At 36.5% G+C, this 16,375-nt stretch overlaps 1 protein-coding gene across 1 annotated transcript in view; it reads right to left on the bottom strand.

Annotated features, from left to right (window-relative positions):
- LOC143230561 (Na(+)/H(+) exchanger protein 7-like) overlaps nt 1-16,375 on the bottom strand; it is a 94,774-nt gene that overhangs the window by 44,331 nt on the left and 34,068 nt on the right. Inside the window, exons 3-6 of the mRNA XM_076464329.1 lie at nt 15,895-16,209; nt 11,318-11,363; nt 506-547; nt 57-125 (exon numbers count right to left, since the gene is read on the bottom strand). Of these exons, the coding sequence (XP_076320444.1) occupies nt 57-125; nt 506-547; nt 11,318-11,363; nt 15,895-16,209 (472 nt within the window). The remainder of the gene's footprint in view (nt 1-56; nt 126-505; nt 548-11,317; nt 11,364-15,894; nt 16,210-16,375) is intronic.

The following is a 16,375-nucleotide window of genomic DNA, read 5'->3' on the forward strand; positions in this document are numbered from 1 at the left end:
ACAGTATTTTCTTCACTGTATGTTAAAACGTATTCTGGCATGACAAATAAACTCACGGTGGTAGAAGAAACAGGAAGAAAGCTCGAGAGGTGAACTGTGGTATAAAAGTGGTCGATTCGGTAACACTGAAAAAAATAAAAACACCACATATTCGAGTAAAACACAACTGCCGCATTCTCCAACGTACAAGTCACAGTACCAACTGTCTGCTATTCAAATATAGACTTCTAAGCTAAATAAAGTTATATATACTAAAATGAAAAAGAAAGTACGCTCAGTGTTTAAATTCTTTCTTTGTTTAACAAATATTAAAATTTTCGATTTTACTTATTATTTTTAAGTAAGAAAATATATGAATTAAAACTTGCATTACACGATACTCTAAAATAGCTCTCCACAACAGAAGTGCTGAAAATATCTGCCAAGAATACACGATGTATTTTCTTAATAAACAGTTTCATACCACTGAACAAGAACAAGAAAAAAGCCATAAATGTTTACTTACTACACAATGGCTCCCATTGCTGTACCAAGAACGATGAGTATGCTGAAAGAATACAAGCAAATAAGAGAGCGTTAATACACGTTTAATAACAGTTTTCAACCATCATTACCATCATAATGTAATGGAACTCTTGCATATATGATTCTAGAAAAACATTTTTATTACACAACGTACAACTACCAATTTCGCGAAATTTTTATCCTGTGTGCATGTAGATTTGCAATAGGGATCAAGATTTTCTCGTTTCGTCTTCGTTTCCCGTGACGGAGAGCTCTATTTCTCTTCATTCTCAGGGAGCAAATATGACGTCATTAATACGTCACACGCGGATTTAATGTGCTGCCACCACGATAAATCGGCTAGTGGTAATAAAGCAAAATTGGTTTGTTACAAGATCCAAGCTTGCACTATGGCGCCACTTTGTTATCTTTAAATAAGATACTGGTTTGTAGTCGATCTCGTTCGTATCTTTTCCGAGAGATACCCGAGTATACATTCTACAAACTGTTATGTGGGGAACGAACACGTGTAACTCATGATGAAACACAGTCAAATAGTCGTTGAACTGTAAAATTACATATTTACATTGATTTGTAATTTCGTGACGACGAGAAACCTACTTGAAGTATCTCAGGGCGGCTGGTATGGGTATTAACACTTTTACTAATAAAGTAAAGAACAACATTTCGACCTTGATAGGTCATCTTTAGGTTGACAGAAAAAGAGTTTGCAACTGACCGTTGCCGGGCACATATCTTAACATTTAACTTCAATGCCCCCTACAATTCCGTACCCGTTTATACTCTCGTCCTTAAGACGTGCTTGGCAACGGTCAGTTGCAAACTCTCTCATTGTTGTCCTCAAGATGACCTGAGAAGGTTGAAACGTTGTTCTCTGCTTTATTAGTAAAAATATTAATATAATACCAGCCGTCCAGAGATTTGTAATTTCGCCTGCTATTTCGACTTACTTTAAAATCCAACTGTCACTGCTAGTTTAAGAACTTTAAGAACTACATGGAACATTTTATGGAAAGGTCTTAATCGTATAATTTGTAGTTAATAAAATTTCAGTATTTTCAACGCGAACGGTATCTTTTTCAGACATTCTTGGACTAAACGGCCAAGTTTATTTGTTTGTTTTGAATTTCGTGCAAAGCTATTCGAGGGCTATCTGTGCTAGTTGTCCCTAATTTAGCAGTGTAAGACTAGAGGGAAGGCAGCTAGTCATCACCACCCACCGCTAACTCTTGGGCTACTCTTTTACCATCGAATAGTGGGATTCACCGTCACATTATAACGCCCTCACGGTTGAATGGGCGAGCATGTTTGATGTGACGGGGATTCGAATCCACGACACTCGGATTACGAGTCGAGTGCCTCAACCACCTGGCCATGTCGAGCCAACTGTGTTTGTAATCATTAGAGAGACCAAAACTAGATGCAATTCACAAGGTACCCGAAAGTGTTCTGTTTCAAAAGTAAATAAAAGCAATATTAAGAGTAACAAATATTTTCCTTTTTTGCTTTTTAAGTTTGTATGCCATGCTGTGTTGTAGCCTGCCATTCATCTTGTGATTCATGACATGCGCAAAAGTTTTACTGACGCTATAACAGTACAAATTGCAACATAAAACGTCCTTTATGTGTCTACTGACTGACAGACTGAGACAACACTATACTGTAGAGTGATTCTACTGGTTAAAACAGGTAACCTCTCCAAGCGGCCTTTGGCTCCCTTTCTGGAAAATAACATTTCAAATATATGGCATATGTAGTTGATAATTCAAGAAGCACTCTTCTCTTTTACTAATAAACAAATACCCGGTGGCTTAGCGGTAGGGTTGAAGTCATAACATTAAAAGTCAGTGTTTAATCCTTGCAGTTGTTACAGCGCAAATAGCCTATAACGTATCTTTGTGTTAAAATAATGAAACAATAACTTATTTCTTTACATTTCTTTGAGTGTAGGGATCTTTGTTTCGTTGCTCGATCGTCAGTTAAAACGTGCTCCGTGACGTAAAGAAAACTTGACATATTTTACATTGAAAAAATAACATGAAGACACACATACATAAAACAAACGACACATGTTGTACTTGTGTCGTACGAGGATCGATAACGTCTGACATTGAGAAATAGACGCAGCAGAAAATACTTTCAATAACAGTAGACGCAACGGTCTATAGACCATTGTGAATAGAATAGATAGGAGTCAATATAATCATCTTTTACTGCGACAATACAAGTATTTTACAAACAACCCCTTTTAAAAATAGACAAAGTACAGACGGTGAATTTGTTAAATATTCGAAACATCATAACTCTGAGTACAGAAAAGAACCGAATAAATTATACAATGCACTAATGTTTTGTATCTGAGGCCTTTCCTGAGTCTACTGATCGGAATCGAACCCCGGATTGAGGTATTGTAAGTTTATAGACTTACAGCTGCACTCCCCACACACACGAGGATTTGATTGTTTGTTATCAAGCACAAACCCACAAAAAGAACTATCTAAAGTCCTCAAGCACACCACTTTGCCACTAGGGGCGTACCTGAGGAACGTGATTCAATGTCTGTTTGTTTGTTTGTTTTAATTTCGCACAAAGCTACTCGAGGGCTATCTCTGCCAGCCGTCCCTAATTTAGCAGTGTTAGACTAGAGGGAAAGCAGCTAGTCATTACCACCCATCGCCAACTCTTGGACTACTCTTTTACCAATGAATAATGGGATTCACGTCACATTATAATGCCCCCACGGCTGAAAGAGCGAGCATGTTTTGTGCGACCGGCATTTGAACCCGCGACCCTCAGATTACGAATCGAGTGCCTTAACCACCTGGCCATGCTGGACCACACAACTATTAATTAATTGGGGTTCCACATAATTGTTTTAGTAGCAATAAATGACATTAGAAACTGAATGTTTTAAATTGTATTTTAATGAGGAAATCAAACGTGGACACTATAACATTACATCACACTTCCACAACAAGGACAAGAGAAACGTTACACACAAAAGGTCCTGTCAGAGGATTCTAACCCTTGACCCTCAGATTACGAGTCAAGCACCCTAATCACCTGGCCGTGCCAGGCCTGTTTATTTTTTAACAAGTGATCCCACTCCCCCCCAGTTATGTCTTATTCTTCTGGAGTTAACATTAAAACCTGTATTTAAATCAACTTCGTTGGCAAGACATGTATTCGTAATGAACATATACTCTTCAAAAAAAGAAACGCAAAAGGCAAAATATGAGACAAATTGTTAACAAGTTTATTCCGGGTAGTTCTGTATGACATGTGTGAAACTTTGCACATTCACTGCTGAACATCCAAAGTCTGCAAACGTCACTCAACGTCAATAACGAGTATGCCCCCCGTGAGCATCAATAACTGCTTGGCATCTCCTGCCCATGGAAGCGATGAAATGACGAATCACATCCTGTGGAATGGCTGTCCACTCAGCCTGCAAAGCTGCTGCAAAGAGTCTGCGGTTGAGGTTGTCGCCGTCGCAGACGTCGGTCCAACTTGTCCCAAAGATGTTCGATGGTGTTTAAATCTAGTGATTTGGAGGGCCAGGGAAGAACGTTGATGTTGTGGTGTCTCAAAAAGACAGTGGTGAGTCGGGCTATGTGAGGACGGGCGTTGTCATGTTGAAAAACGTCGTTGACGTTCACCATGATGGGTTGCACATGGGGCCTAAGAATCTCGTCGACGGTTGCGTACGGTCTGATCGGAAATCCTACGCAGCCCTGGTATGTTTGAGGCAGTAGACGTCGCAGTGGTGGTCCTATCCCAAAGGTGACGTAACCGGATGTTGCGATCTTTTGCGGGTGTGGTCACACGAGCTCTGCCAGATCGTGGACGGTCACGAGTTGATCCATGTTGTTGTGATGGTGCTTGGGTGGACATTTACAGCTCTGGCAACATCTGATCGAGATTCGCCTGCTTCCAAGCGACCAATGGCGTTGTTGCGTTGTGCTTCAGTCAATCTTGGCGTAACTGTATTGCGTGTCGGTGGCTTAACACTGAGCTATGGAAACCGAGAACCGGTCACTTTTATAGGGATTTTGGACATGTTGCACTTGCAGAACATGCAGATCTCTCAAAAAAATTTATTGGACACGAATGCGTTTTGGCGAAAAATCCGATGTTTTCCTCCGTTTTGAAAGTACATAACTTTTATTGTCATTTTGGTCTGACAATCAGTGCCTTAACACGTGTAACATCACATACTCTGAGCTTGTAACGTTATTACATATATTTCTCTTTAAAATAACAAAATATCCCTTTTGCATTTCTTGTTTTGAAGAGTATATTTTGAGATACTTGATATAACTGTTACTAGAACATGAATATTACCATGTGCTTAGGGCGCTTGATTCGCAACTAAGGGTTGCGGGTTCGAATCCCTGTTCCATCAAACACGCTCACCATTTCAGTCGTGGGGGCGTTATAATGTTATAGTCAATCCCTTTAATCGTTAGTAAAAGAGTAGCACCAGAATTGGTGGTGGGTGGTGATGACTAGACGCTTTCCTTCTACTCTTTCACTGCTAAATTAGGGACGGTTAGTGCAGACAGTCTTCTTTTAGCTTTGTGCGAAATTCAGAATAAGCCAAAGCAGTACTAGTTTCGCGCATCCTCCCGAGATTCTTACCGTAGTTTTATTTCACGAAGTATCTTTGACTTTTAAAAAAAAATAATTTGTGTGTGTGTTTTCGTATAGCAAAGACACATCGGGCTATTTCCTGAGCCAACTGTTGGGAATCAAACCCCTGATTTTAGCGTTGTAAATTCATAGACTTATCGCTGTACCAGCGGGAAACAAAATTAATTTATACATGCTTTTCAAGCGGTACTTTAATCCCAGGAGCAATGAGTGGATTACACTACTTGTAAGCAAGATATGACTATTTATAGTTTTATGAGCTGATGAGGTACTTTCTGATTGGTTGAGTGACAAAAGTTACTTATTGAAAGGTACCTATGCTCCAATTCAGTTAATTTTCACACAGTGGAATTCCCACTGAATCCTTTATTCAACTTTTTTACTCCATTTTCCATAATTATTTCTACTATCCATATAAATACATACTGTTTGGCCGTGTGTACGTGTCCCATACGACGTCATATTTCATTTTCTCTTTGCCTTTTAACCACTGCGTTTGTTCTCGATGGATATTGAAACAATCAATCAGTTTTCTAAGTTTTATTGTTAACAGAGTCCTCAGACACCCTTCATCTTGGATATTCTACGATCTTTTCATGTTTATGATTTGAAAACCTACAAAATGAGCCAGCCGGACAGGAATCGCTAGATTTTTATCTAAAATTATTGGGGGAAGTTGTCTTTAAACCACTGAACACCGAATTTCAAGAAGTTTTCAACAGTTGTGATATTTCATCCTAATGAGACTAACAAGGATTATCAGAAAGAGGAGCGTATAATCCCATATTTTAATGCAGCTGATATAATGAGCTCTGGTACTGAAGAAAAGGCTTCGTCGACAGATTAAGTATAGCTGAGATGCTATTATACATCCACTGTACTAGAAAGATATCACAGTTTGCCACCAACTAACTGATTATATTTTCGTCAGATTAAGCGACTACCGTTACTAATCATACTGCTTATCTTCCATTTACTCGCCCGTCACACCAAACACGCTCGCCCTTTCAGCGTGTGGACGTTACAATGTTACTTTTAATCCCTCTATTCGTTGATAAAAGAGTAACCCAAAAGCTGGTGCTAAGTAGTGATGACTAGTTGCCTTCTCTCTGGTCTTGCACTGCTAAATCAGGAACAGCTAGCGCAGATAGCCCTCGCGTAGTTTTACGCGAGATTAAAAGATGACTTATCTTTACAAAACATATTTTAGAAAGCGTTAAAAAGAAGGTGATTTACTAAGTTCAGATATCTCAAAGATATGATCATATTAGCTAGAGAATCCCTCCCCCAAGATTTGTTTTCTTCCATTTTGTATACCAATGTATCTTGTGTGGTTGAAGAATAAAACGAAATCCTCATGAAGGGCTATTTTTTCCTTTACTAGGATGTCGACTGGATTCTGTTACTTTTTTTCCCTACTGCTCTTTCACCAAATAACAATAGTCTAAACATTTTACTATTAGGTAATTCAAGGGAAAAATTCATTTTCATATTATCAATTAATTTGATTTCTTTACCTCCTTGGACAACAGGCCAGGCGTGGCCTAGTGGTTAGAATGCTCGCACTGTTAACCCAAGATTTCATTATTTGGAGACCTTTCGCTGAAAAAACGCACTACGGGTAGTGGATGCGGTATAAAAGTAACTGTCAAATCCCACTATTTTATTATAGTAGCCCAAACGTTGACAATGGGTGCTTTCTCTCTAATATATTGGTTGAAAGTTAGGGACGGCTGTGTGATGATGGCTTTTTGTACAGTTTTATGTTTAACTTTTGAAACTAAATTAACCTCCAAAAAATGAAATTGTTAATATTACAAATAATATTTTAAAATTACCCACAGTATAACAAATTACTGATTTAAAGTACACTCAGATTTGTACTGAGTTAAAACTTGTAGACTTGAGAGGGTTGCGTTTTCGAATCCCCGTCGCACCAAACATGCTCGCCTTCTTCAGCTATGGGGGTGTTATAATGTGACGGTCAATCCCATTATTCGTTGGTAAAAGAATAGCCCAAGAGCTAGCTGCCTTCCCTCTAGTCTTACGCTGCTAAATTAAAGATGGCTAGCGCAGATAGCCCTTGTGTAGCATTGCGCGAAATTCAAAACAAACTTGAGAGTGACCACACCAATAATCGAAAGGTTGTACGTGTTCCAAAACTAATCTTACTGAAGAAAAACTGTAAATTGTAATAAAATAAAACCTAGTTGGTTTCCTATCATAATTCTGAGAGTAGAAGTGTGACAAAGCATTGAGTACAGCCGCTAATCTTCTATGTAAACTATACTGGAGTCTATCGACAACAATTAGTGCAATCAACGACTGAATATTAGTGGTATGTTTTGTGACCCTGTAACCAATAAATCTTTGTCCTTAAGTAGTTGATGAAGTATATACATCACACCGATAATTCTTAAAGTTAAATTTAAAGATGAGTTAAAACATGATAAAACGAGAAAAATAAAGTCAGTTCGGAGAGAAATCTAATCAGAAGCACAAATTCATGGTACGAATATGTCATCGATTATTTAAAACAGGAGTTCTCAAACGTTTTTGTTGCTCTCCTTCCCAAATATAGCCTTGTGACGCCATTTTGGGTACGAAAAGTCCAGTTTGAAAAATATTCCACTAAAACACTAATTTAACAAGAATAAAATAACTAGGAGGGGGCGGGGCGGGAAATTAGGCACTTGACTTGTAAACGGAAAGTCACGAGTTCGAATCCTATTGCTTGACATGCCGTAACAATATGGTTGCCGACTGAGCCAGCTAGAGGAATGTAAGATTTCTTGGCTTACAAAAATACCGACCGACCCTTAACTAGTTGGACACAAATTAACTGTGAGATGTGATTTAATACAGTAATGCACTGTTTCTGTTACACTTATTTCTTTTATAATCTGTTTACCTTTAACACTTACAGAAATAGTTCTAATTCAAATCTGTAAATTTATCGTTGGCCCACTGGGGGACTCTCCCACTATAAACCATGTACAAAATTAATTCGTTTATTTTAACTGTAAATTACAGTTACAGATATGGTGGTCCTAACACAATATCTGCAATTTTCGCCGGATACAAATTAATATGGAAATATGCTAAAAGTACCTTTAATATTTCACTTAAACTTTTCATACAGTTATTTTTTGTTGTTGTTCTATAAAGTATTAGGTGTGCATTTTGTTTTCTTTCAAGAAAACCTGTTTAAGCGTCAGAGAAGAAAATGGTATGATAGATATTGTCGCATTTTTTACAACCTGTCGTCAGATGGCATTACATACACACAATACGAGGATGACGAATGGAAGAAAAATGTAACGATGTTCATGCAAGTGGTGTAGTTTTTCAAATATTCTGACAACCCCAATGATAAAATATACAGATATTTAATAATGACAAATATTTATTAGTTATATTAATTTATTATTCATTTTAAAGAATTTAAGTAACTACAAAATAAAATAACGAGTCAATGTAAGTAAAATCCCAGTTTTCTTTATTTCAAACAAGTTGTTGATGAAATTAAATGAACATTTAATTTAAAACTATTTCGGAACATTTTTCTAAGTTTATTTTCATAAATCTTACTGTTTTCTAGTATATCTAAAATAACATATTTACATGAAACAACAAAATAAATGTTAAAATACAACTTCTAATTACAGGATAAAACTAAAAACTTATATGAAATTAGCCTAACATTTCTGAAACTTGAATAGCAATAATGTAAAATAAATGTTAAAATCTACGTAGTTAACACTAACCCAATTTAAAAGGTGGCGTCTTCTACAGAGCATGTGTATAGAAGATTTCAAAAACGAACATTTCTGTTAGGATTAAAATACAACTAAATATAATGATATATTATTTAACTTTGTTATCTTAATACGTATATTTATCTAAAGTCATATTTATGTTCTCCAATGACAAAGAGGCGGATAGACGAACGTATATATGTATAGGGAAAGTCAGGGATATTTCTTCAGATAGGCCAGTGTTAGGGTTAAAAATTCAAGAACGATCAACGTGTTGAATCATGTTGTAAGACTATAACTCTCATTCAAACGTATAATTTATTTTCTCCATAATTTAAATATAATTTGGAAAGTTTAAGTACACTTATGTTCAAAAGGTCAAACCTTTTTTTTTTTTTTAATAATCTTAGGTTTCTCTCAGTATGTGTACCATATACATATATATATATTAACAATGAAATATTCGAACGGCGGTGGCAGAGAGAAACTGTTAATGTCATATTGATGAAGCTTTTTCGTGAGGCAATGATATATTAAATTGCTCGTTACGTTTGTATCTGGCATTTCAAGGTTTTTCAAGAAGACAGTAATAAAAACAGTGCGATCTCCTTTTAACAAGTGATTGATCAGTTATAGATGTAGTTGATGATCAGTGAACTCGATATAAATTCTTATTGGCTGTTTGATCACGTTTTACTTTTCAGATTTATATAAATATTTTAGTTTAGAGTTACTAAACCTATGAAACCGACTAAGTAGGATTAGCTGTTTGGGACGCGGAATACCCTAAGCTGTTGCCGTTTCTAGCTCAAAACTAAATAATAGGCTATCTGCCTTCTGCCTATCGCGGAGAATCTAACTCTAGATTTTAGCGTTGTAAGCCTAATAGACTATCTGTGCTGTATCAACCGCGGGTATTAAAATCCATTTTTTCGCGTGATAAGCCTTCAGAACTTACCGCAGATACATCAAAGCGCCTTTTACTCGGAGAGATATTTTATTTTTTTGTCGACGATATTATAAACTTTTCTCATTAATTTATCCGCACAAATTATCTCAGCATGTTCATAATTGTTTGGTAATGTGTTAACTATCGAAATTACAAGGAACTTTAACTTGTGGTGCCAAATGTAATCCGAACACTACCAGTTAATTATTAGAAGGAGAAAAAAAGTCTAAAGTCTTCTGTTTGATAGGGTCCCAGTGGTACAGTGGACTTACAAAGCTAGTAAGAGGGTTTCGATACCCGTGGTGTACAAAAGATAGACAACCCATTGAGTAGCTTTACGCTTAATAACAAATTGATATAATGTGTGTGTGTTTTTTCTTATAGCAAAGCCACAACGGGCTATCTGCTGAACCCACCAATGGGAATCAAACCCCTGATTTTATCGTTGTAAATCCGTAGACTTACCGCTGTACTAGCGGGAGGGGAGTAAATTGATATAATAAAGAGCTCATGATTTGCTATCCTGAACTACAAAGCTTTACAGAGTTTAGTATGTGTCATAAATTATTTAGATGTTTTATTAGAGCGTCCATCTAATGTAACGTTGGAGCACCTTTAGCTTGGACTCGGTGTAGCATAAACTCCAAAAAATGCTGAAAGAATCTTCTTCTAATGTAATATATTGGCTGTAATTGGTTCTCAGGTCAGTGAGGTTCCTTGAATGAATTGGTAAAGGACGGCGATTCGTTCTTCGTCTTCAAATACACACTAGATTACTTTACCCTATCTAAACGAAGCAAGATATCCACACCCTTACACCACCTTCATCAACTTGCAATATTACAAAAACAACAAACAATACCTTAAGATTACATCACAGGCTCGAAAGTACTTCTTGTTTATAATTTGTCCTCTAAGCTTCATTGAAGCCGTAGATCAGATACAAGCTGTGTTTGAGCTTGTTGCAGTTTTCTATGGTTAGAAGAACCAGCCAATCATAACACAAACTGATGTATGTTGAACGTTTTAAGACTGTCAAATTGTTTTCTTCCTTGGTCTATCAGTGTGGGTTAGCGACCATTGGCGGATTTAAGGTTGTGTGCGCTAATAATTTTTGTGGGCCCTACACCCAATGCAATTTTACATAGAATAAAATTAGCAATGGGCCCCCATTAAGACCATAGATCTCGGGGCTGAGACCCTCTAGTTCCTACCTAAATACGCCACTGTTAGCTACCAAAATTGTTCTTGTTAGCGGACGTATTTTGATGTCACTTTTGTTGACATATGTCTTTAAACCATTAGTGACCAAAGATTCAGATTCTTTGTGCTTATGTGTAGGTCTTGATGATTCTTAATGATTAGTCGAGTTAGTGATCAGATAGGTATAAGATATAATGTGCAAGAAAAGGTGTTAGAAATTCACACTTACCACGACTCAGGAATCACAGTGGACAGAAAGTTAGCATGGTGGTATCCTAAAGAAAGGAAAAATAAAAATCCAAGTTTGACCAAAGCCCTAAAAAAAATCTTAACCCCCCCTACTGAACTAATATGACACTATCTAATAACTCTAAACCTTTTAAATATACGAAAAACATACTACGATTATTTTTTTTTTGTTTTAAGCCCAGAACAGCATCCAAGTTGTAATAAATTAGTCGCTGAACCACTGGAGGACTAAATTATTTTTAAACCTCCAAAGTGAAAGACGGCACAAATTATAATCCCAAGACAGAAATTACAGAACATATTTGTAACAGAAAGGAGATATAAAAGGTGGTAGAGATACACCTCTACCAGACTGACCTCAATTCGCATGCCACACCTGCTGCAACAACAACAAGGTATGTTTACTCCAGCCGAAAACGACCAACATTTATATTACCTTTCACTGTCTGAAGCCAGAAACATGTGAACCAGACCTCTTTAGAACTGTCAACTTTATATTGTCTTTTACACTAGAATTTCGTTGACTGACCCTATTCCTGATTTAGATATTATCTTCCATAAATTTATTATTTCACCACTTGATTTAAATTTTATAAGCAAATTGTACAAGTTTGAAATGGAGCTAATTGTTCAAAGCGTATAATTAATTCAAACTTTACTTTATATAAGAATACTTTTATCGAAAATACCAGTTTATTTGAACTACACGTACAGATATAATGTTGATTTATTTTGTTTCAATCATCATCATCATCATTCACCATTAGATTCCATCAAGGAACATAGGGCCGCAATCGCTTGAGGATTCTTCAATAGGTATTTAAGTGAGTAGGTTGTTATCCCGCTGCATTGAGCCGTCCCTAATTTAGTAGTGTAAGACGAGGGGGAAGGCAGCTAGTCATCACCACTCACCGCCAACTGTTGGGCTACTCTTTTACCAACGAATAGTGGGATTGATGGTCACATTATAACGCCCCAACGGCCCTAAGGGGCAAGCATGTTTGGCGCGTCGGGGATGCGAATCCGCGACCCTTAGATTACGAGTCGCACGCCTGAACACGCTTGGCCATGTCGGGCCGCCAACAGATGTAATAATGAGCCCACGTTATCTTCAACTGAATGAAACTGGGTGCCAATTTGTATGGATTTTAGGTAACGTGTATAGTATGTCTTGAAGGAACGAGGTTCTTTATTTTCGGTGTCAAAGTAACACAATTTTTACAAGAGTTCGCAACCTATTGTAGACTAGGATCGTAAGATTCTTTTTTACTTATACAGAAGAACCATCCTCTAATATATATTTTTGAAACTTTATTCTCATAAATTCTTTTTCCAAAATTACACTTCGATTTCCATTGACTAAGTTAATAATAACAACGTTACTGTTGTTATTTTAATTAGTATAACTGTTCTACCTAAGCCTTACTTAAATTAAATCTGGGTTTACTCTTATTGCTGAATAATTCATCGGCTGTTTCTCTTCTCATTGGATGTTTTATCCTATCAATAATTTCTAACTAAAACGAGTCGCGGGTTCAAATTCCCGTTACACCAAACATGCTCGCCCTTTCAGCCGTGGGGGCATTATAATGTGACGATCAATCCCACTATTCGTTGGTAAAAAAGTAGCCCAAGAGTTGGCAGTGGGTGATAACGACTAGCTTCCTTACCTCTAGTATTAAACTGCTAAATTAGGGACGGCTAGCACAGATAGCCCTCGTGTAGCTTTGTGAGAAATTCCTATGAAACCAATGTAACTGAAACACTGAAAGACGTAGAATTGTTTTATTTTTGGACTGGACCCTGTTTTTAATAAATTATTTGTTGTGCGATTATTCTGAAGCTATATTCCTTCGAATGAATATTTATAACTGCACAAGTGCCGTTTTGATTTATTTATTATTGCTACCAACGAGCACTTTAACGGTTGGCTAACGAGTTGAATTTACAGTTTCATTTCAGAGATGTTTCTGATTGTTTTAAGAACTTTAACAAATCGAGTTCGATAATCGTTTGATTCCGGAAATTCGAACAAAGATATGCACTAGCCATTTTTAATTTCGAGCTAGTAGAGACCTACTTGTATTTACCCGAGTAAGAGATATGTAACATAAGCTATTTTAATTAACAGCAGGCCATTTTATTTAAAACTCTGGCTGGGAAGACTGTAATGGATGTTCAGTAAACATATGGTGTTTTTCACTAGTACAGTAATACTATACTTATATTGTAAGTTCAATAATATGCAGCATTGATGCTCATAATACATTAGTGCAATTTATGTAGTTAAATAAGCTGTTTAGAATATCAAAAAACATTAATATAAATCCCAGTATATAATTTGACTGACCTCTTGTCACTGAGTTATATCGATATCGGAAAACATACACTTCATTAGTAGCCGTGGGCAAGTTAAACCGAAATAATACGACTAGGCTTCATATAATAATGAAGTGTATATTATATATATGATAATACGAAAATATCCTTTACTCACAATGTCATTTGTTTTTATTTGCACTTGTACCAAGGTCCAATTAAGGGTTTTATTGGCGCTAGGCTTTTCAATTTATAGAGGCCCCCTAATCAGTGTGAGACCCCAGGCTTCATCCCAGTAAGCCCATGCCTTAATCCGGGATTACCTTGCACAAGGTAACAGATGAAAGGTTATATTCTCCAAACCCATTATAACTCAGTGACAAATGTTAAATCCATTAGTTACTCAAAGTCTGGCACTTATAGCGCCTGAAAAACGTAATTCAAGGGATAAGTTTAACTTATAATTTCAGTGGTTTGTGTTTTTTTTCCTAAACAGTCACCATTTCACAACTGAGCTAGACAATGAAAGGTAGCAAAGTTGAGAGAATGAGATTGAACGTACACTATTGTTTCTTGTAACAGACGATGAATCCCTACCTCAAATCCCAATATACATCTTATAACAGTGGTTCCCAACCAGGGGTGCTCGCACCCTTAAGGGTTGCGAAATAGCGTTCCAGGGGGTGCGAGATAGCATTTGTTTTGGCCACCTTCACCTTTATTCTTAAATAAATAATTACTGTGAGGGGTGCGAGAACATATTAAAATTTTTTAGGGGTGCGGGGCATAAAAAAGGTTGGGAACCACTGTTTTATAATTAACCACACTATAATTTGTATCCTGTTATTATTGTTTGCGTTATCCTTTCTGTTAGGTTTCTTACGGCCTAATTTTCTTAATTTACTTAGCTATAAACATTAAAAGTTTCAAAGTGCTGTTCATATAATTTCTTTCCTTTGAATTGATTCAACTTTCAAGTACATCGTTCAAACTTTTTCCGTGAATATAGTTATGAATGTATTACTTTGGTTCAATTTACTAATTTACCATTTAGTGGATATTGAGGTCTTCGACAATTCTAAAAGACACAGGCGTTTTTATTCTAAAATTTCAAAACTATTTTTAAAACAGGTGATATCTCAGACAAAGGATGACAAGTATTCCAACAAGGTACATTTAGGCCTATAACCCATTGCAACGTTTTTGCTCATACTTGATTACATTAGAACAAACCATAAATGCCCATCCAAAACTAACGAATACAAACTTCGAATTTATATGTAAAAACAACTAACAAGCCGTTTTTACATATATATTTCTCTAGAAGTGGGTTTTCTCGACATCACTGAAACTTCGAATTTATTCCAAAAATAAATATTCTGCTTACTCGAAAAACACCTCCAAACGACATACTAGATTTTCCGAATAACACTGATGTTAAACCAAACATAAACGCGCAAACTGACAACTATTACGTGATTTTAAACAAGTAAATGATTATGCAACCTCGTTTACTTGTTTTCATACCTTTATTTATTATTCATACATGTGCTTAGCACCGAAGACCTCTAATTTTTTTACATTATTCTACTTAATTTCGTTATTACTGTTGTCCATTAAATATACAATAAATATGGTTTGTTTGTTTGTTTTGGAATTTCGCACAAAGCTACTCGAGGGCTATCTGTGCTAGCCGTCCCTAATTTAGCAGTGTAAGACTAGAGGGAAGGCAGCTAGTCATCACCACCCACCGCTAACTCTTGGACTACTATTTTACCAACGAATAGTGGGATTGACCGTCACATTATAACGCCCCCACGGCTGGGAGGGCGAGCATGTTTAGCGCGACGCGGGCGCGAACTCGCGACCCTCGGATTACGAGTCGCACGCCTTACGCGCTAAGCCATGTCGGGCCAATAAATATGGAAAAAAAACAAAAAACAAGAAATAAAATGCAGCTAACTCATTCATTAAGCAGATAAACAGATGCCAGAAACTATGATTCAAAGAAAACCAGAAATATCAGAACAGAAACATAAAACTTATAAACATAAAAGGTTTTACAATTAAAGAAAAACACTAATTAACAGATAATATGAAACGGAAAACAGAGAAACATAAAAAACAATACACAGGTGATGGAAATAAACGTTATGTATAGAGAGGAAACACAATTCAACAGATAAAAATAAAATATAAGCATGTACTTAAAGACCAGACAGACACATATCAACATACCTACTTTACACAGGCCTGCAATGATAACAAATGTAGTGTAAATCAACGGTGTTTTCACGTATCCCCACCTCCAGCTCGCTACGTGAATTCCGTGATTTTTGGAATGGTTGTGACGAGTTTCTGAACCCACTCTTTTATTTCCCTTTTTATCTGCAAAAGACAAGACATTCTGACGTAAAACGCCAGCATGCTGTGTCACAGAGTCATTCTGCAGTTCGTTTAATAGCGAGGATGTAGCCCTCTCAACAGCTCGTCTTTTAACATGAAGTATTTCGAGATCATGTTGGTGTGTTCGTTGAGACTTCGGAACAAAACCTACAAGATTTTAATTAAACAATATGAGATTCCTAACAAATTTATTTGTATTCTCTCCTATACAAATAAATAAATATATAAATATGCAACAAAGTTAATTTTTTCATTATTTACTACTGATCTATTTTTCTTATTCCAAAATAAAATAAAAAAAAAGGACTGCAAA

Source organism: Tachypleus tridentatus, chromosome 10 (assembly GCF_004210375.1).
Source record: "Tachypleus tridentatus isolate NWPU-2018 chromosome 10, ASM421037v1, whole genome shotgun sequence".
NCBI classification, from domain to species: domain Eukaryota; kingdom Metazoa; phylum Arthropoda; class Merostomata; order Xiphosura; family Limulidae; genus Tachypleus; species Tachypleus tridentatus.